We start from the raw sequence: 22,094 nt of genomic DNA, 5'->3' as shown, positions 1-22,094 counted from the left end.
ACACACACACACACACACACACACACACACACAGCCCACCCCCCCCACCCCCCAGTTCTCTCCCTTCCCTGTAGTTATCTGTTTCCCTGCCTAGTTTTCTCTGGGGCTGGCGGGCTGGATCTCTGTCTCCCTCTCTCTCTCTCTCCCTCCCTCTCCCATCTTGTTCCCCCCCCCCCCTCCGCTCTCGCTCTCCCTCTCTCTCTCTCTCTCTCCCGCCTCTGTCCTGCCCGGGTTCTCCCGCTCGCTCCCCCTTCCCTCCCCGCCCTCGGCGCGGCTCCCCAGTCCTTATTTGGCTGGGCGGGAGGGCAGGCGGGAGGTGGCGGCCGGCGGCCGGGGGGCGGGCGCGGGGGCGGGCGGAGGAGGGCGGTGGGTGGTGCTGAAGGGACAGCTCCGCGGCGGCCGGCAGCGGCGGCGGCGGCGGCGGCGGCGGCGGCGGCAGCGGCCCCGGGGTGCGGAGCTGGTACCCGGCGTGGAGATCCGCGAGCGCAGCCATGCCCCAGGCCGCCTCCGGGGCAGCAGCAGCGGCGGCGGCCGGGGCCGGGGCGCGGGCCGGAGACGCCGGAGGGCCGGCGACACCCGGGGAGGGACGATGAAGCGGCAGAATGTGCGCACGTTGGCGCTCATCGTGTGCACCTTCACCTACCTGCTGGTGGGCGCCGCCGTGTTCGACGCGCTGGAGTCGGAGCCGGAGATGATCGAGCGGCAGCGGCTGGAGCTGCGGCAGCTGGAGCTGCGGGCGCGCTACAACCTCAGCGAGGGCGGCTACGAGGAGCTGGAGCGCGTCGTGCTGCGCCTCAAGCCGCACAAGGCCGGCGTGCAGTGGCGCTTCGCCGGCTCCTTCTACTTCGCCATCACCGTCATCACCACCATCGGTAACTACACTCGCCGCGCCGGAGGGGACGGGGGCGGGGACCTGGGATGCTGGGGAGCCGCCCGCCGCTGAGGGGGTCCCTGCGGAGCTGGGCGGGCCGCGGAACCCGCGCGCTCCCAGCGGCCGGGGCTCAGCCCCGCGTGTCTGCTCTGCGGGGGGGACCCCTGACTCCCGATCTGGCTCCAGCCCGGGCCAGCCCTAACTTGGCCTTGGCCGGGTTGTGCGAGGACCCCAGGGGACTCAAGTGTGTGAGAGGGACAGGAGCAGCCCGGCCGAGGCTCGGGAGGAGGGGTGTGGCCGGGCTAGGCCCTGGGGTTGGGTGCCCCGGAGTGAGCAGCCCGGGAGCGTGCCACTCCTCCGTGTCCCTGACGCTGGGCTTGGGCACCCGGGTGTCCACACCTGCTGGGCTGTGGGGAGGCCCGTACATGCCGGAACGCTGCACTCCGCGACACACGGGCCACTCTCTAACTGCGACTGAGTGCTGCTGGGGAGGGGGGGTGGGGTGCGTGTGTCCGCGTGGGTGTGGGTGTGGGTGTGTGAGTGTGTGTCCATCTCCATGAGTTTGGGCTGCACCAGACAGGGCCTGTAATTCTCTGAGGGCAGCAGAGCAGGGGCTGGCAGCCAGATTCGGTCCTGTTAGCCTTCTTTCCCAGTGTCCCAGCAAAACAGTCACCTCACAGGAATGGCTCCACTTCTTTTCCAAGGCCAGGGCAGATCACTCTGTAGGAGGCCACATGCACACCCAGATCCTCTGAGAACATGGCACACAGGTATACAGAGAGAGAGAGAGAGAGAGAGAGAGAGAGAGAGAGAGAGAGAGAGAGAGAGGACACAAACAGATGTCCGGCAGGAAAGGCATCTCCAGCCAGGCCCTTCACCAAGCTGTTGAAGTGTCAGTGTCCAGCCAGGATCACACACCTTAACCATTCCCAGGACCCTGGGATTGCAACCCAGCTCCATCACTAATCATGACCGACCTTGGGCAAGTCCCTTCTCCTGCCTGGATCTTGGGCTCATGTCCCAACATGTAGAGGTTGGCCAAAATGATGTCAAGGGCTCTTCCCAGCCCTGACGTGCTTGGACTCTGAGATTGGGAACCCACCTTCCCCCAAAGCCATTGGGATGCCTCCAGGAGCTGTTTCCTCCATCTTCCCCACTCCTTCTCATCCTGACCCCCACCCCCTGCCTTGGCTGAACTCCCAGGGGCTCATTGCCATTTGGCAAAGCCCATAAGAAGATGGCAGTGTTTTCCTGGGAGTCAACAGGAGTAGAAGCAGGTTAAAGGCAGAGCTGGACACTGTCTACCCACTGCAGAATTCCGTTCTGGGGCTCTGTTGCTCTCCAGCAGTGGGAAAAGGAACACCCAGACACTACCCAAAGAGTAGGTTGGCTCTAGGACCCCCTTCCCTCCACATCTCACTGCCGCTTGCCCGGAGTTTCACGGTAGGTTAGCTGTCTGTGAATCAGTGTGGCCTGTGCACACCTCTCTCCCTCTTCCCACACGAGTTCCCCAATTAGTACAACTTTCCTCCTGCTTCACGGAAACCTCCCAGCTGACCTTGCTTCCAGCCTCATCGCCACAGCAAACAGCATCCCTGGGACAAATGCTTGCAGAGAAAAACTAAAACAAAACTCCCAAAGCACAGCTGTTCTAGCCTGCTTCACCAAAGCCCACCTGGCTCCCCACTGCCCCGTGCTCCTTACCCCACCTCCACCTCCATGCCTAACTTTACTTCTTACTTGTTAGTTGGATGATTTCTCTCCATAGCCTCCAAATCATCCCTCAGAGAATACTTAACATGTTTCTAGCCAACAGCATGTTTCTTCTGCCTTCCCTTTGCTCTCTAGGTCCAGTTTAACACCACTGTGCCCCCCCCCGCACCCCTCCCCACGCACCCATGCTAAGCCTTACAGGGCCACTGTCCTTGAGGACTACAGCAGGATTTATTGGCAAGACGACCTAAGTGACCCAGTATGGGCTCTTTTAAATGCTTATTTACATCCTAAGGAGTGTGTTTGTCTTTTGACCACACACAGTCTTGTTAATGTCCATGAAAGCAAAGCCCATCTCTGTAGATTTTGAGAGCTAGCAAGGTGCCCCACAGCCATGGGCACTGGAGAACGCTATTGATGGGTTTAACGTGTGCAGACATGACAGGTGGTACCCTTCCCCTCCAACCATGCTGTTGCTTTTCAAATTGCCCGTGGTTCTTACCTAGAGAGACGCTAGAAGCTGGGACTAGCAGCCGAACACAGCTGATATTTATACAGGGCTGGTCAAAAAGAAAGTCACCACCCTAGACGGGCAGAGCCTACTCCCTACACCACCCAACCATACCTGGCTCCTTTTTTGCCTCTCACTTTGCCTCTGCCACCTAGCTGGAAGCTGTCCTTGGGGTAGCGATGGGATGCCTGGAAGGGCTGTGTGTGAGAATGTTGTTAGCCTGTTCCTGACCCATCTGCCTACTTGGGAACATCTTGTGGCCAATCCCACTGGCTAAGTTTGGTTAAATGACGGAGCCTCCCATTCAGTCGGCAACTAGTGACTGCAACGGTGTTGTCGCTTGGTTGGATCTCAGCCCTCACAACTCAGTGTGGGATTATTAGCTCTGTTACTCCAAGCAGTGGGTACAGGTCAGGGAAGGGAAGGGATCTCCTGCCCAGAGCCACCAGGCTGATGGGCAGCGGATTCAGAAGGGGAAGCTGGCGCTTCTGACTCCACACCCACCCGGGGGCTGTGTCCCTGCTGGCCTCTTGGCCGCTTCCTTTGCCTCCATATGCTATGAAGCCCAGGGCCAGCCTGGCAGAGCTACCAGGTGCCCAGTGATGCCAACTTGCAGGATGCTCACGAGTAGCCCTGATTGGTTGGCGGTCAGCAGGGTCCGACTTAGTCATTCACCTGGTTAGTCACCTTGTTCATTCCCACCCCCTCATCCCTGGCCTCACTGCTAGGGAACCCTTCCTTCCCTGCTCCTCAAGTTCACCAGACACAAATGGAAACTCTTTCCTTGGGAAACCTCGCCCTCCCTAACTGTTGAGTCATCAAACTCCTCCAGGCCCCAGCCCCCTCTATTCATAGCCTAGAGCTGTCAGAGGAGGAAGGGGCCTGGGGATCAGCTGGTGCCATCACCTCCTCCTACAGAGAAGGCACGGGGCGGCGGGGGGGGGGGGCAGTCACATAGAGGGGGAACAAAATCTGACTTGCAGCCCCCCGCTTGCCTCTTTACCTGTTATTACTTGTTTAGTTCTATTTACTTGTTTGTTTTGTGATGCTGGGGACAGAACTCAGGAACTCCAGTGTGCTAGGCAAGCGCTCTACCAACTGAGAGCCCATCATGCTATTTTTTATTGCCACAGTAGCCACAATAGTAAGGGCAGCCTCCCTTTATGATCTCCGCTCTGGCAGGCTCTATCCGGACACTTCATTTGTATCCCCTTGTTAAGCTCCGCCAGTCCTCCAACGCTGACCTTATTACCCCCACTTTCCAGCTAAGCATTGGAAGGCTTTAAGTCAGCCACTCACCCATGGCCTCGGAGCTGCAGAGTAAAGCACCTGTGCAGCCTCAACTGACCTATCCGCCTCTCACTGGCAGGTCCTTTCTCCACCTCAAACCCAGCCCAGACCCTTGGGTTACAAGGCACCGAGATAGCCAAGCTGGTTCATCCCTAGCCCGGCGCTGTTCGCGCATCGCCTAATGGCCCAAAACAGATAGATCTGTGCCTGGCACCTGGTTGTCCCCGAGGCTGTGTGGGACTCACAGGTGCTGGTTCTCTCACAGCAAGCCTGGGAATCTTTCAGGCTCTAAGGCAACGAGAGACCAGGTGATAGATCTGTTGATGGAGCCCAGGCAGGAAGCCTGGGCTGCTGCTGCTCTCTGGCTCCTCGCCCGCCCGACCTCCCGCTGAGCACAGCCTCCTGTGCCTCGCTATGCAGCACGGTGTGGCCCGGGGACTGACTTCAAGCAGGTGGCCCAAGAGGGAAACGGTGCCTTTTTATATCTTTCCCAGAAGTGCCCTGCCACTTCCCAAATCACAGAGCCCTATAATAAGAGAATAAGAGGTGATGTTAGGGAACACCCAACCACTCAGAAAGGTCAATAACTTGCCCAAGGCTACACGGCAAGTTGAGAGCGCTTGATGAAACCCATGATCGGCCGTGATCTTCACACTGTGCATCCCCCAGCATTACCCCGCTCTTTGCCTACAGGCAGGCCCCTCTACCTTGACTCCCCAAACCTAACTTGGAAACCAGAGCCCCCGACTTCATTTCGACCCACCTTCTATCCCCTCCCGTGTCCTGCCCCAGCTATTAAATCTCTCAGATCTCATTCTGTCAGTTATAAAATGAGAATGAAATTATCAGCAGGAAATAATACTTTCATGCAAGGGACGCGCCTGGTAGATTCGATATTTAATGGTGTCTGTAATGTTTACTATCAATAATGTTACCGTTCATGGAGTGTGCCTTCCCCCATGGAAGGGCTCACTCTGTCTCTTCAGGGTTATGATGGCAGAGCTACTTTCTTAAGAAATAGGGCCAGTGAGGGGAGGGGGAGTGAGGGAGGAGTGGGGGGGGGCGTTGGGACAAGATCAGGAAGCTACCACATCCCTTTGTCTTACCCTCCCAAGATCGTACCCCAGGGTCCCCTTTTCCTTCTTCATGCCTGGAGCCCACCTAACATGCAGGTTCAAGGGCTGTGCTACCTCTTCTGAGCAGGCAGACCCTCAGAAAATTTAGAGTGAAGGCCCCTGTGCTAGGAGAACTTGTTATGTCTCGGAGCAAGGCAGAAAAAAAAAAAAATCTAGTTCCACCCGGTTCAGTTACTGGTCCTCTCTGGCCCTCAGTTTCCTTACCTAGAAGTGGGTAGATTTAGCCAGAGGTCCTCCTGCTTGCCCATCCAGTTCCCACGCATTCCAGTGGGGAGCTGGAGGTGTCGGAGTGAGCCGAGGCGAGAACAGGACAGAAATAGTCAGACACACGACTGGCCGCAGCGAGGAGAGGACAAACACAATAAGTATTTTCCAAGGCAAACACAAACAAGCACAGATGACTGTAACGAGCGTCCCCACCATAAACAGCTTTCAGCTGGCAGTGCCAACCGTGGGTCTGCGAGTCGATTTTATAATAATTTTTAAAAACCGAAAATGATTTCCCTGTAGCCAACCAGCAGCCAGGGGGAGAGAGCAAACTCTAAGCGAGGCCATGGTCTTGCCAGTCTAGGCCAACCTCTGCTGGGACTACCAGCGTGGACCCAGCGCCTCTTCCGCCCTGTATCCAGGCCCGTGGGCTCAGGAAATTGACATGTGTCTGCAGCAGACCAGGCACTTCCTGCGTGCTGTACACCACCACTGTTCCCACACTGCCCTGCTCAGAGAGGTTTGGAAATCTGCCTAAGACACTACAGAAATAAATGTCAGCCCCAGGACTCACCCCCACCCCTCCCCGCCTCCCAGGCCTGTATGTGTATGGGCATCTTTTCCGAGAGCCATTCTTCCCATGGAGTCTCTGCGGTTTCTTCTGTGTGACCCTGTGTATGACAGAGAGTGGGTGCCAGGGTGAATGCAGGACTATTGCACAGAGCAGTTTGCCCAGAGAAGAATGAGCTCAAACCTCTCTTGTGTTGTGTCCACAGGACTTGAGAAGGGGCTTGCTAAAGGTCACGCAGAGCTGGGCTTGGAGCCCTGTTTTCTGACCCCTCTGATAGCCTCTGGTCCTCAGAGAGCCACATGACAAATGCCTGTCGTGGTAGCACAGAGAGCCGTTTGAGCACCCAGCTGCCGCCGCCGCCGCTGCCTCCTCCCAGACCACGCATGCTCTCTGGCTGTTCAGAAACTGCCTGTGCTTGGACAGCTGCCAGGGGTCTCCGGGGACCTGCCCCTCACCTGGAGCTGCCCAGGCCCTGGCAACTGCCACAAGCCAATTCTTCACTTCCTCGTTGGCTAGTGTGCCTTAGCCGTAGCTGAGAGCAGGCAACGCCTCCGGGTCTGGTGGCCTCTTTGTAGCGGAGCCAAGCCAAAGCTGGCCTTCTATTCTCACTCTTTACAAAAGGATTGCTTGCTGCTGTTTGTTTGTTGTTTGTTTGTTTGACACAGGGTCTCACTATGTAGCTTTGGCTATCCTGGAACTCACTGTGTAGACCAGGCTGCTGCCCTCAAACTCACAGATATAAAGGAGTACACCACTACCCCTGGCACAGAAGGGGTTTCTCACCACTCCTGTACCCAATTCAGTTTCTTCTAGTGACACAGCAAAGCCCCTTAAAAAGGGAATGGAAAGTAGGAACATGGCCTTGGTGGCCAGAACAAGAGATCTGTCTCTGTGTGTGTGTCTCTGTCTCTATCTCTCTTTGTGTCTCTCTGTCTCTAGCCCCCCCCCCCCACTACCACCACCACCTTCTCTTCTGCTCACAGAGGAGCAGATGTCTCCCCAAGGAGTTTAGTGATTGCCTAGCTTCCCATCTCCATTGAGTCAGGCTTCACCTAGGGCTTCCCTAACTCGATGCTTCTCCCGTGAAGGGCGGGCCCCGGGTGCCCTGATTTAAATGTGGATTCCGGATCAGTAGCTGTGAAACGCAGCCTGAGAGTCTGCATTTAAAACAGGCCCCAAGGGACACCAATGCTAGAGATCTATGAGCACACTGCTTAAAATTCAATTAATCGTAAGTCATACAAAGATTCCAAAAATACACACCGACATGAATGACACCCTTCAAGGTTTTGGAATACAACACATTTCTGAAATCATGAGGAAGGTCATCAGAATCCCACACCAGGGTCAGATCTCCTCCTTCCAATGGCATTTTTGTCTTGGAGCAGGAGGCGTAAGAGGGACTGAGTCAAGTTGGAAGGGATTTACAAGTGAAGAAGATCCTGGGCCCAAAGAGGAGGGTCTGCTCCAAGGGCAGCCTCCACACTGAAGGAACAGAACCCTCCTCTCCCAAAGCCAAATGTGCATGCCAGCTGGCATTTTAATGAAGAAAAAGGGTAGGGATATAGCTCAGGAGCAGAGCACTTGCCTTGCGTGCCCAAGGCCCTGGGTTTGATCTCTGGCACCCAAAAATAAAGAGGGCAACAACAAAAATTGTCCCCAAACTTGTCCTATAGGAAGGTAGCAGGGGGACAGCAGTGTTAGGCTGGAGGGTTGCAGGCTCGCGCCCCTGCGCTTGGCAGCGCTCACACCTAGGGCAGCACAGGAAGCCTGGCTTCTGGAACACCCGTGCAGTGGGCACGATTGTGCTAATAAAAAGAAGCTGAAGAGCCCATAGGATGGGACTTGAAGGCTGTACCCCCTCCTTGGGGCTCAGAGAAGCTGGGCCTCACGCCACTGGGACCAACTATGGAGCCTGGGTACCACATGCCGTATTGGGGTGAGGGGAATGGGGAGCATGGGGTTGGGGGACAGAGAAGTAGTGAAGGGCCTACCCCATGGGGTCAGTGGCAACTAGAAGTCTGCTGGCCCTTGGTTGCTGCACTTCCCCTACCTACCCTACATGCACACACACACACACACACAAACTCCTGAGTTCTATGGAGAAGTAAACACCAATGAGAAACTGGCTCCTCCCTCCTGGCTTATCTTGGTCTTGGTCTGTGCCAGGGCTCTTAGAACTTTGTGTGGCTGAGTGGCTTAAACACACACTCAGTTATTTCTCATGGGGTTAGTGTCGGAGCGAACCCAAATCCAGGTGCTCACAGATTGGGTGTCTGGTAGGGAATGGTCTGCTTCCTGCTTGCTGGTTTTTTACCTGCCCTCCCCACTGCCTGCCCAGCCCAGGGACTGAATGTAAGGAGGAGCTCACGCATGCGAGGCAAGTGCTCTACTGAGGCGCTCCACCTGGCTCTATTTTTGCTTTTTTGAAGCAGGGTAACCAAATTACCTCACGATAGTCTTGAATTTGCTCTGCAGCCCAGGCAGACCTCAGGTCTATAATCCTCCCTCCTCAGAGTAACTGGGGTCACAGGCCTGACTCTACCTTCTCCACCTCAGAAAGAGGGAGACAGGCCTGTCTCTTTTTACAAAGTGACTAATCCCACTGAGAAGGATTCCATCCTCATTGCCCAACGCCCCCCCTCCAAACATCAGCACACTGGGGATCGGGTTTGAACATGTGGATTTGGGAGTCCGTAGCACTGCCCAATGTCCCCAAGGACAGAATAGCACCCTCTCTCCTTATAAGCTGGAAAATCATTTCCTCAGTCAAGAAGGACCTGTGCCTCCCATGGGATGGATCCAGGCAGGAAAAGCCTGGAGAAGTCCCGTCCCATAGCTCCCCAAAACACTCAGCCTGTTGCGTCAATATGGTGTGGAAAGCGGGTGGCAGATAAAGCTGCTTTACTCCTGGGTCCAGGAGGACCCCAGTATTTGCAAACTGAAAGGGACGTCGTCGATAACCTGGGGGATCAGTCAGGGGAAAAGCAGTGTGTTAAATGAGGGTGCGTCTCCTGCTGTGATGCACACCATGATCACAAGGGTTTATTACAGGTTATAATCTGTTTCTGAGGGAAGCTCAAGACAGGCAGGCAAGGCAGGAACTGGGAGGCAGGAGCTGAAGCAGAGACCATGGAGGAATGCTGCTTGCTGGCTTGTACCTCCTGGCTTGCTCAGTTCACTTTCTTCTACACCCCAGAACCACCTGCCTAGGAGTGGTACCACCACATTCTGTGCTGGGCCTGCCCACATCAATCAAGAAAATGCCCCACAGACATGATTATGGGCAATCTGAGGGAGGCATTTTCTCAACTAAGGTTCCTCTTCCAAGATAACTGTAGCTTGTGTCAAGTTGACCCAAAAAACCCTCCAGGACAGAGGGTCATAGAGAAAAGAAATCCCCCTTCAGATCCCTACGGTGAGGGGAAAGGACCAGACTTGTTCTGAGTAGATCCGTGGGGTTGAACCCACACCAACAGGAAGAGGCCGTAGGAAGATAATTCTGTCCAATGTAAGGCGGGTCTTGTTAAAGTTGAAGCTGGCCGAAGACAGCTTGTGTTGCCTCAAGAGGTGGTGAGCTCCCATCCCAGGGAGCAGATAAGCAGACACTGCATATTGGTAGAAGCCCCCCACCCCTGCCCCCTGACCTACCCACCCACCCACTCACCCTCTTCCCCCACCCCATCCTCACCTTACCCTACCTACCCACTCACCCACCTACTCACCCCACCCTACCTACCCACTCACCCACTCACCCACCTACTCACCCCACCCTACCTACCTACCTACCCATTCACCTACCCACCTACCCACTCACCCACCTACTCACCCCACCCTACCTACCTACCTACCCATTCACCTACCCCCGCCCCATCCCCCACCCTACCTACCCACTCCACCCCATCCTCCCCCTCGCCCCCCCCCCACCGCCCCTGCCACCACCACGACCACCACACATCCATCAGGCTTCAGCCAGGGAAGGAGAACCAACAGAAGATACACATGAAGTTTAAAGAGGCAGACTGCCGGGAATTAGCTCACAGGGTGGAAGGGCAGGTTGCTAAAGCCAAATTCCATCATTAAAAGGCAGGCGGGAACTGTCCCCAATTTGTGTGGTTGTTCCTGTCCGTAGGCAGAATTTCATCTTCAGAGACAAATTCCTTCTTCAGCTAATCCATAAGGACTTTCAGGTGATCGTGTCAGACCCAGACAGTCTATCTGGGAGAACAGATAGTCCTACGTCATAACCTAGGGCTAGCTTGCGCTCCTTCACTCAAAGTCAACTGACTATGAACTGTAGTCCCATTTACAAAACGCCATCCTAGCAACCCCTAGATTGGCATTAGAACAACTAGGGAGTGTGGCCATAGGACCATCACACTGCACACGTGGTGCGCTTGTGGATACAATGGCCAGCTTTTAAGCTTCATCCCTATCCAGAAATGTTTTGAGTGAGTCCTTCATCTTCTCGGGGCGGGCTGGGGAGTTTGGGTACCCAAAGTTAGAGACCCCTTCCAGGTAGAACTGGCTCTATTTTTTCCTCCTTGGTTTATCAAAAGCCATTGAAATCTTCTGAGGTTGTCTGTATGCCAGGCTACATATGAGGCACCACAAGATCAGACAGCTAAAACCCAGAACCTTCCCCAAAGAGCTGGGGTCTAATAGAGTCCTGGGAAGTCCAAGCTGACGGGTATGCATGCTGACTCCAAACGAAGGCCCGCCCTTAGTCAGGTCTGAGGTTTTCTGGAGTGGCAGGACATTAAATGTTGAGTAGGGCCAGGCGGCGGTGGTGGTGCACGCCTTTAATCCCAGCACTTGGGAGGCAGAGTCAGGCAGATCTCTGTGAGTTCAAGGCCAGCCTGGTCTACAGAGTGAGATCCAGGACAGGCACCAAAACAACACAGAGAAACCCTGTCTCAAAAAAAAAATGTTGAATAGGGCTTTGGGGGTGAAGACTGACAGTGACCTTCAGAGAGCAAGGTGGAAGGGCCAGGAACAGGCCACACAAGGATCTAAAACAGTGGTTCTCACCCTTCCTAATGCTGCGACCCTTTAATACAGTTCCTCATGTTGTGCTGACCCCCAACCATACAATTATTTTCACTGCTACATCATAACTCTAATCTTTCTACTGTTATGAATCATAGTGTGTTTTCCAATGGTCTTAGGTGACCCCTGTGAAAGGGTTGTTGATGCCCCCGAAGGGGTCACGACCCACAGGTTGAGAACTACTGCTCTGGTAGGCTTGATGTGACAAGCAGTGCAGGTGAGGGACGGCTAACCTGTGTCTCTTGCTGGGGTCTTGACCAGTGGGTGCCTATTGACCCCAGCTAAACCTGTGGGTGAGAGTTCAAACTCTTCAGCCTGGTCACCCAGAAGCCCTCAGCCTGTCTCTGCCCCTTCCTCCTGTACACTCCCTTTTCTCAACCAAAAGTCCACTCTGGAGGTGAGATCAGACTCAGGCTCACTGAGGTGGGCAGGAGCTCCTGGGAATGCACTGAACCACAGCACCTGATGTCTGTCCTTCAACAGGGGGCGGATATTTTCTGCAAGGTCCCGGGTGGCTGCTATGAGTTTCCCCCCTTCCTCTCCTATGTGTCCCTTCGCTCACCCACGTCTCTGGACCCCAAGTACTCCCTGCTTGACTTCAGCTGTGGGCTCTGAAGCTCGGCCTGGACCTCAGTGACCTTTTTTCATGAACATGCAGGGTCTCTCCCGGCCGTGACTCCAATTCTGAAATGTCCATCTCAGACACACCTCCAAAGTCACATTCCAGCCTGCAGGTCACAGGTTCACCGGGGGCGCTTTCTTCGGGGCTCTGAACTGCCAAGCCCCATGGGAAAGCCTGGAGAGGGAGACATCAGGGTCCCCAGATGGGGACAACCTCCTCCTTCAGGACAAAGCCTAGTCCTCTTGCCCCTTCAGAGAGGCTCTCTGGGGTGGTAGGTGGTGACAAGGGACAGAGCGTCGCAGGCAGGAGCCAGCCTCCTATCAATGCAGTAGATAATTCTGCTCTGGTATATTCCACAGAGATCTAAGAACTGTCAGGCCTCGACCTCTCTCCCAGAGCCTGCCTCAGTTTCCACAGCCATATACGAGGCTGCTCCTTGGGCTGTCACCCTGAATTGGGTTCTTTGAATATACCACCTCATCCAGACCTCACAGCTGCCCCAGGAAGGGGCACTATCTAAACGTTATTTTACAGCTGAGGGTCCTGAGGTCTGGGGTAGAAGGGTGCATGCACCCAAAATCTCCTTGGCTGGCAAGCGGCAGACGGGGCTGTGTTTTATATGAGCAGGACTTACACAGTATTTCTTGGGTTGATGGGTTCGCATCAACTCAAGGGTTGGGCATCATTATTCCTTTTTCACCAGCCGAGAGACTGGACTTGGCATGAGAAAGCTGTTTCATGTGCTCCACAGTGAGTGACCTCGGGGCCAACACCAAGACCAGACCCTTAATCCGACCCTAATCTGACCCCTTCCCCAAGAATACAAGTGTCCTCTGCCCCAGGCCATAGCTGGAGGTGAGTCATTCTCACAGTACAGATGTGTGGACCTCACATAGACACATGTTGGCCTGTGGAGGACAAAGGGACTGCGTTGTGGAGAGCTATCTCAGACACACATTTATTAATGCTGGTCCACTGACCCCTAAGTGACACTTCTTAAAAGGAGCCACTGAAGAAGAGGGCCCTGTTGAGGATGGCTTGGGCAACTCACCTGCTCCTCTGTGAGAAGACAGGGACATTGACTGTTGCGCTGGGTAGGAGAGCTACCCCAGTTCTTAGAGCCAGAGCCATCATGTTAGCTCCTGTCCTGGGAGTTCAATTCATATTTTGTTCCTGTGGCTTTGTTAGGATTCTGCCATATTGTGGACTGAACCGAGAACTACGTACGGGCTAGGCAAGTAGTCTGTCACTCAACTCCATCCTCAACCTTGTTTTTGCTTTACACTAAACCTGTGTTCTGCTTTTGATTTTTCAGACAGGATCTCAATAAATTGCCCAGGCTAGCCTTGGATTCACTCTGTGGCCCAGCCAGGCTTTGAATTCAAGATGTTCCTGCCTCACTCCACTAAGTACCTAGGATTAACAGGCCTGCATGGCCCAACTGGGTGAGGCTCATGTTTTAAGATTCTCAGGTAATGGGAGGCTGCAGCTGGGGAGAATAGAGAGCTTGTTAGGACCAGCCTTCTGTCCCTGGGTGGCTGGGCACCCCCACCAGCCTCAGGAGTTAGCTATCTTGGTTCTCTCAGCATCTAGGAAACACCTAAGAGTAGCTAAGGAGGAACTCTTAGCTCAGTGAGCTCCGAGGCAATGTTTCTAGGGTGAGCTGGATGGCAGACTGGGAGGAGATGGTGAATGGAAAACAGCACGTTCGTCCTCCCCAGAGGAGAAGGGTCTCAGAGGACCCCTGGGGACAGCCTGTGTCTACCCCTTCATGGTTATTGCTCTTAGCCTGATCTAAAACAACCCCAGCGACACAGGACCAGCTCCCTCAACAGAGAACAAATGGCTGAGCCTGAGTCATGGTCTTTCCACAGCACGGGTCAGAAGAAACCCAGGGCTCTGGAACAGGAGCCCATCTTCTGGTCGTCCTTCGGGCCAGGCCAGAGAGAATGTGTCTAAACCTCGGGTGCCGGCCTCCTTCCCTCGGCTCAATGCCCTCAGAGTCCCAAGCGCTCATTTTCCCGCTGTGTCCTCCCTGTCCCCATGGGTTACTCAGTGGGCACACAGGCAGGCATGTCTCCTCTGTGAACCGTGAGGAAGAATTTAGCTTAGGGCAGCAGAGCTAAGGCATGTAGGGACCCATGGGATGATGAGGTCATCTCAAATGACAGAGGGGGACCTTGAGAGTGAAAGTGGTCCCCTCCACTGTGTCTCTGCTTCTTGCTGACTGTAATACTTAGAGCAGGTCTCATATGACCCTGGCTTTGTCTGTGACGTCTAGGGCTGGGAGAACTTCAAGAGTCTTAAGAGTTCAGTCTTGCTGAATGTACCTGGCCTCGCTTCCCAGCATCCTCCAGGATTAAGCCCTTGTCCTCACTTCACCCCATGGGGCCCAGGCCCTGGAAGGATTTTCTCTGTAGTCTGTCCCAAGAATAGAGTTCTACACAGGACCTCCAAGTCACCCCTTTCTGGAAAGAGAGTGATTCTGGTTGTGGCCAAGGTCCAGCTTATCAGCAGAGTGAGGCCACTGCTCCAGCCCTTGAGACTGCTGGAATGCAGGCACCTCCCACCGGAAAGGGAAGGGGAGGATCTCTAGGCTGTCAGCTCCTATAGTAGCCCGGATGCTGAGCTCAGGAGACGGTATGGTGCCAGGAGTAGGCTGACCCCAGCTAGTGCCTTCTGACCAGGTGGCCTGGAGGAAAGCTGCAGACAGCTTCTTCTCAGCCACAACCAACGCAGGGCGTGCATAAATGGCCACCCCTGCTGTCCAGACCCTGGGATGACTCCAAGGCTTCCAAGGCCCTAGCAACTGACATTTTGCTGACAGATCATTCTTCACAATCCCACCGAGAGAGCCCAGTCTCTTGAGCCCTCCGGGTGGTTTATGATGTCGGAATGTTTGTGAAGCATCCTGAGGACCTATGGAGCCGGCCCTAACACCTCACTCCACCTCATGCTGAGATGGGGATGGGGGTGGTTGACTCTGACTTTATTGAAGAATAAAGGCTCAGATGAGCATTAGACATAGCAAATTTGCCAGGTGGTGGTGGTGCAAGCCTTTAATCCCAGCACTCGGGAGGCAGAGGCAGGCAGATCTCTATGAGTTCAAGGCCAGACTGGGCTATAGAGTAAGTTCCAGGACAGGCACAAAAGCTACACAGAGAAACCCTGTCTCGAAAAACCAAAGCGGGGGGGGGGGGGGGGGGGGGGGGACGACACACGACACATAGCAAATTCTAGAAACCTCTGGGGTCCTTCAGATTCCTTGAGAACCGGTATTACCACCCAACTTCTCCCTATTCCAGATGAGAGAAGGTAGAGCTGGAGACCAGGAGGGGATGGATGTGCAAAGCCAGCCCCCCTGACTCTCCCTCACTCATCTCACACTCCACACAGTCATTTCTCCATCTGCCCGGCTGTTACAAGTATCTTCTGTGCATCCGGCTCTGTCCTGGACCCCAGAGACTCAGCACAGAAAAAGGTGGCCCCTGGACTCCTGATGTCTACTTGTTAGGGGAAGCAGCGCCTGGAAACTAAATCATGTAAATAAAGCAGTGTAATCTTGGGCCTGGCTCAGCAGGGGAAGGTGACCACCACAAAGCCTGATGACTCACCTGTATGATAGAAGGAGAGAATCAACTCCCACAAGTTGTCCTTTGACCTCCACCCATGAACCATGGCATACACATCTGTGTACGTGTGGCTGCATGCACACAAACGCACGCACACACTCATGTGCACATGCAAGTGTGCTTGCACAAACGCATGCGCACACATACGTGTGTGTGTGTGTGTGTGTGTGTGTGTGTGTGAAAAATAAAATTTAAATTTAAAAAAAATCACTCAGTACAAGAAGGGAAGTGGGTTACATGACTATAGTCCATAACTTACAAGGAAGAACTGTGATTGGACCAGGTGACATTAGGTGAGGTGGTGGTCATGGGCAGATTGAGGCAGTTTGGAAAGTAGAGTGGCTGGGACTTGCTGACGGGAAGGATGTCTGTGTCGGGGAAAGGGAGCAGTCTGTGGGAGTTAGAGGGAAATGGAACAAGCAGGCATGGCCCCGGGTCTTTGATGTGAGTGATGATGGAGGCTGATCACTTACCAGATGCAAAACGAAGCTGGAGTGTAACAGGTTTTGTGAAAGAGATTCAAGGCTGCTGTTGGAGACATCCTGATTAATCTCGAGACAAGCCTGTGAAGGCAAGGCTGCCACGAAAGGAAGAAATCAAAGCTAAGACAGCAACCCGGGAGATAGGAATAATACTGAAAGCCAGGTGCCAGTGCGCGTGAGACTAGCTGGGGACCGCAGAATGCCCCAGCCTTCCTATGACGGTGGAAGATCAAGCAGGAAAGGCCAGAGGGCAGAGGGTGTGCTGGTGCACATGCCTGGAATCTTCCAGCAACGGGAGGTGGAGGCAGAAGGGCTGAGTGCTGGGGTCCAGCCTGGACGACACGGGCCAGCGAAGTGGCTTGGGGATAAAGGGCTTGACTAGGGTGGACAAGGGACTGGCTGTGAGCTGGGGGAAGGGAAGGAAGGACTCCAGTACAGTGGTTTCCCAAAGGCCAGGAGGAGCGTTCTGACAGAGAGAGCCGTCAATCTTGTCCACAGCTGCCGGAAGGTCAAATCAGGAGACTAGAAAGGAAGAGTCAGTGGATCTGTCACCATCGTGGTCAAAGGGACATTGGCCATGGAGTGTCATGTTTTACAGCTCCTTCCAGGCACAAAGGAAGGGAAGGGCTTGCGGGGGGGGGGGGGGGGGGCGGGGGGGGGGCGGGGGGGGGACAGACGGGGGACGATGGACGGTGATCCTCTGTACTTGTAGATCCTGAATTGGAACAGGGGCTATAACTGAAGAGAAGCAGGGTTGGGACAGAGGAAGCAGCATGGCAGCCCTCCTGTTTGCAGGGGTAGTGATCCTTAGGTCCATGATGGTCTATTATGCAAATGATGACAACGCCCAACAACTTTATGGGCTGGGACACCCAGCCGAGGCTGGCAGCTCAGCTTTTCCTGTATAGCTCCCTCCCTCCCTTATAATCCTGCTAGCTCTGTACCCTTCCACCTCCTCCATCATTTCTGCCCTGTGACCCGTCCTGTCAGCTCCCAGCAGTCTAGACCTCTAGCTCCTGCCTCTGAGAAAGCTGGTTTTTTTGTTTTGTTTTGCTTTGTTTTTCTCTTTGATCCCTGCGTGCCTGTCATCTTTGGTCAGCTGCATCTTCAGCTGGGCTCCATGTCCTTCCCTCCGAGCTATTGTAAGGTGTCCTTGTACCCCCTATGCCTCAGGTTGTCAGGGGATGGGGCGGGGGCAGGGGGGCGGCTGGAAGAGGATGGCAGAGCCTTAGGGAGATATCGCCATGCAGGACAGGAGTGTGGTCCTGCCTGGATTGCCTGCTGCAACAGAGAGAGCCTGGCTGGGACTTAGTCTAGCCCCAGCCCAGCACTGAGGACCCAAGGATGTCTCTGGGGGTGATCAGGAATGGACAGCCAGAAGGACCCTCTACTCTTCCCTGAGGTGGAAAATGAAATAGATGAGAAATGGTTATCAGAAGTCCTGAATAGGGAGTCACTAGTAAAGCCCGGCTGCCCGGCTGCCTGTCTACCATTGCCACACCCACCTCAGAGAAGGGAGGGGCTCAGGACAGCAGAGCTCTTTCCAGTTGAAAGAAAGGTGTTGCCCAAAGACAACGTGGGATCAAGGAAGAGATCCTGGCCCTCCTTCGCCCTGACCCTGAGTGCCAGGTTTGGGTACATCCTCCGTGCTGATCTGATCCCTGAAATAAGAGACATCATCCGCAATATCCCAAAAGTGACCCATGCCTGACCCTCCAGGATTCTGTGCCCGTCTACCCCAGGCTGCTTTAGCAAGGCCTGGCTTGATTCACAAACCAAAAGATATGAGCAGAGGGGACCCAGCACCCAGACATCACGGAGGCCCAGCTCACTCCCCGCATCCCTGACAGGGGGCTGCAGTAGTAATTAACTGCTCACACATCCCCAGGGTTATTTTAAGTCTCGTTCTTCCCGGGTTTATTTTTAAAGTAACATTGGCACGTGGCTGGCCGGCTGCCCTTCCCAGGTGCCTGTGCCAATTTGGGCCAAGAACGGAGTCGGGCAAGATGAGACCCTTCCCCTAGAGTCTCCCAGTGAGAGCCAGGGTTATCTGACCCCTCATTGGATGGTTTCTGTTATATTAAAACCTAGACTCCAGCCTAGGGCAGCAGCAGGCAGGCAGGCAGGCACCAGACCCTGGGAAGTTTCCATGCCAGGCATAGTGTGACCTTGACCAAGCTGCATCGCCATCAGAGCTCAGCCTCCGTGGCTCTCAGTGGGATGAGCAGTAGTGACACGCGTCTCCCTTGCTGTCAAAACACTCCAGAGTGATCCACAAATGAAGAGGGAGGCAGTGGTTAACTCCCATGTGAGCTGGCTGCCCACCACTCTTCCTCTAGAGCTCTCTCAGTACCTTCCCCCAGGAGGAGCACGCTCCGGGTCTCCCCTCATCCACCTGCTCAGAGACTTTCCTTCCCATTCCCCACCGCCAGACACTGGGAGACAGTATAAAGATAGGGTCCGGCTCCACAATGCACTGGCTGTGTGACCTTGAGTGAGTACTTGACCACTCTGTGGCTCAGTCGCTACATCTTTAAATGGGGATAATAATAGTCCCTACTGAATAGGATTGCTCGAAGATTAAATGAGGCACATAGATCAGCTTTCTCAGAGCAGTGCCTGGCACGTAGTGAGCGCTGTATAAATGTTAGCTAGTATTGTTTTGAACTGGGGAGGAGGAATGGTGACAGAAGTATTTAATCATTTGAATAAAGTCAAGTGCAGAGAAAGTCAGCTTGCCTGTATTCCACCCTGGGACTCAGGAGAGGGAAGGAAGGAGCCAGATAGACTCTAAGCAGCAGTTAGAGAAGGCTTGGTCCTGGAGAGGCCGCCTGGTCCTGGGGAAGCCGCCTGGTCCTGGAGAGGCCGCCTGGTCCTGGGGAAGCCGCCTGGTCCTAGAGAGACCGCCTGGTCCTAGAGAGACCGCCTGGTCCTAGAGAGACCGCCTGGTCCTAGAGAGACCGCCTGGTCCTAGAGAGACCGCCTGGTCCTGGAGAGACCGCCTGGTCCTGGAGAGACCGCCTGGTCCTGGAGAGACCGCCTGGTCCTGGGGAGACCGCCTGGTCCTGGGGAGACCGCCTGGTCCTGGGGAGACCGCCTGGTCCTGGGGAGACTGCCTGGTCCTGGGGAGACCGCCTGGTCCTGGGGAGACTGCCTGGTCCTGGGGAGACCGCCTGGTCCTGGGGAGACTGCCTGGTCCTGGGGAGACCGCCTGGTCCTAGGGAGGCCGCCTGGTCCTAGAGAGACCGCCTGGTCCTGGGGAGACCGCCTGGTCCTGGGGAGACCGCCTGGTCCTGGGGAGACCGCCTGGTCCTGGAGAGATTGCCTGGTCCTGGAGAGACTGCCTGGTCCTGGGGAGACTGCCTGGTCCTGGGGAGACTGCCTGGTCCTGGAGAGACTGTCTGGTCCTGGAGAGACCGCCTGGTCCTGGGGAGACTGCCTGGTCCTGGGGAGACTGCCTGGTCCTGGGGAGACCGCCTGGTCCTGGGGAGACTGTCTGGTCCTGGGGAGACCGCCTGGGTTGGAGTTCTTGGCACCATAAAAAGCAAGCTTGGGACACATGGGTGTAACTAGGCTGTGTGAATAGACCATGGAAGCCAAAAAGTCACTCCTGTTAAGATGCTGGCTAGGCCCATGTCATCTGTTCTGGGCTGTGAACAGGATGTAGATGGATGGCCAGGAAGACAGGTGGCTGGCAGAGGTCATTGGGAAGGCCAGGAAAGCAGGGGGTCAGAGAGAATGGTAAGCCTGGGTGAGACAGGCTGGGGAATGAATGTCTGCCTCTGGGCTCTTTGTGGAAGGCAATGTCTCCAAGCAGGGATGGAGAAAGAAAAGCCCTGTCATCATCCCATGCTTCATAGGAGCATTTCCATCGGGGCAGAGGGGTGAGTGAAGGGCGTTTCCACAGAGAGTGGAACTTCTAAGTAGAGCCTGTGTCTCCTTGGACAGGAAGGGAGGACTTAGAGGAGGAAGAAGCCCCAACTCCTCATGGCCTTCAAGTAGAGATAACGGGTGTGGGGTGGGGTGGGGGGGCTGGAGCAGCAGCGGTTCTAAAAACACGACCCCGACCCCTCCCCTTATTGCGACATAGTGTCTCACCCTGTAGCTCATCTGGTTCTTGCACTCTGCCCTGGATGTGGATAGAGTCATGCTACGAGGTCACGTGGAGGCAGCAGGCAATGGGCTGCAGGGTGTGTGTGCTTGTGCTCATACGTGCACATGGGTGTACGAGTGTGTGTGTGTGTGTGTGTGTGTGTGTGTGTGTGTGTGTGTGTTCATGTGCGTGCACGGCATGCATGGGTGAATGTTGAGGGTGAGGCCCCCACATCTGCAGACTGGCTCCGGGGAAAGAAGGTTCTAGCAGCTGCTGCAGGCCGAAGTCCCTGTTGCCTAGAGTCCCTCTTCTCACAGGCGCTATGCCAGCCTCCACCATCTGAGCTCCTGAGCCCTGGGGAGGGTGCTGAGCCTAAGAAAAGCCTCCCTTCACAGCTCCTGGCATCTGCTCCCAAATTCCCTGCCAGCCCAATACTGTCTGGGCCACTAGCCATGACCAGGAAGGAAAGTAGGGATCAGGTGATAAAGAAAGGATGCCCCAAGGCCTCTCCCCATACCCAGGCCATCCATCAAGACTGGCCTCCATACATCTGCTGGGCTTCAGCCATAGACTCTGGGTGCAGTGGGCCAGCAGGAGAAGGACCTGCTTCCACGCACATTGCAATGCCTGGCAGAGAGTGGGGAAGGCAGAAGGTGCCCTTCTATCAGCTAAGGGACAGGGAAAGGTGTGCCAGAAGAAGCAGCCCCATATCTAATCCGGGAGGACAGAGGCGTTCCGGGAGGGAACTCCGGGCTGTAGCCACACCGGGAGGAAGTGCCCAGGGGGAAGAGCAGTGCTCAGAGGCGAAGTTGGCAGGGAACCCTTGGTACAGACTGGCCTGGAGTTTTATGAAATTCAGGAAGTAGCAGGTCTGGATAGGGGTGTGCTGGATCCTAGGTTTACAGCCTGTGAGCTGGACCTGGACCCTTTCGCTGTATTGTGTAAATTCAAAGGATAAGGAAGATTTCTGAGTGGGGAGTGGTAACTCAGAGCTGTGTTGAAAACAAAAAAACGGACATACTAATAAATATCCCGTCTTAAGATTCTCCAACCCACAGGCCTTGAACTAGATACTTTCCATTTAGCCTTTCCAGCCCCAAGGTCACTCAGTTGCCTCATCAGATTGGACCAAAGATGTGGTACATGTAGCAGGAGAAGCAGCTGCCTCCCATGGGGGAGAGGCTGACCTTTCCAAAACCCCCGTCCCTAGCTGTAAAATTGATACTGTCCCAGCCCAGGAGTTTCACAGGGCTACAGTGCAGTGGGACTAGAATGTTCCCACTGTAGTATGCTACATACACCCTATATGGATCTCCAGAAATCTGGCCAGGACCTTCTGTTGTGTTGTTAACCATGCAGAGCATCCTAGATGTAACGTGTAGGACTGGGCCTCCCGTACACAGGACCTGGGACTTAGCCAGTGCCTCTTTGGAGCCGGGCGAGTAAGTAGACTTCTGCAAAGAAGTACTAACCTTTTAGCCAGGGTCAAAGGGCAGCAGCCAGAGCCAGGCCCCTCCCTCCAGTCTCCAGGCTGAGCTACCCCATCTCTAATTTGTTCAGCCAAGCTCTGGCTTCTCTCAGCATCCTTCTGACTTGCTTACGCTTTTCCCTCACCACAGTCTCGGCCGGGACTCAAAGCGTTACCACCCCGTAGCTCGGCTCCCCAGAGCTTATCCAGCCCCTCTGTCCAGTTCTTGGGCGAGCCTAAGCCTTAGCAATAGTTCATATAGGTTATGCATATCCTCTTGGATTTGGTGTTCCATCCTGCATCAATTCACTGTGGCCTGGACCAGGATGATGCTAAAAAAGAGAGACTGTCTGAACTGAGGCTGTTGCAGGAAGGACCACTCCCAAGAGGTAGGAGAGCACAGACGCCCCACCAAGTCCTCCATGGATGGCTTCTTCTATCCCTCATAC

The 22,094-nt window shown here is 54.9% G+C and overlaps 1 protein-coding gene across 1 annotated transcript in view; it reads left to right on the top strand.

Moving 5' to 3' along the window:
* Positions 1-563: 563 nt before the first annotated feature.
* The window catches only part of Kcnk3 (potassium two pore domain channel subfamily K member 3), a 36,999-nt gene continuing 15,468 nt past the window's right edge, over positions 564-22,094 (top strand). The window contains exon 1 of the mRNA XM_059248392.1: positions 564-872. Coding sequence (XP_059104375.1) covers positions 590-872 — 283 coding nt within the window. The 5' untranslated portion in view covers positions 564-589. The remainder of the gene's footprint in view (positions 873-22,094) is intronic.

This window comes from Peromyscus eremicus, chromosome 22, assembly GCF_949786415.1.
Source record: "Peromyscus eremicus chromosome 22, PerEre_H2_v1, whole genome shotgun sequence".
NCBI lineage: Eukaryota > Metazoa > Chordata > Mammalia > Rodentia > Cricetidae > Peromyscus > Peromyscus eremicus.
Note: the sequence above shows the minus strand (reverse complement) of the source record. Positions and strands in the feature narration are given on the sequence as shown.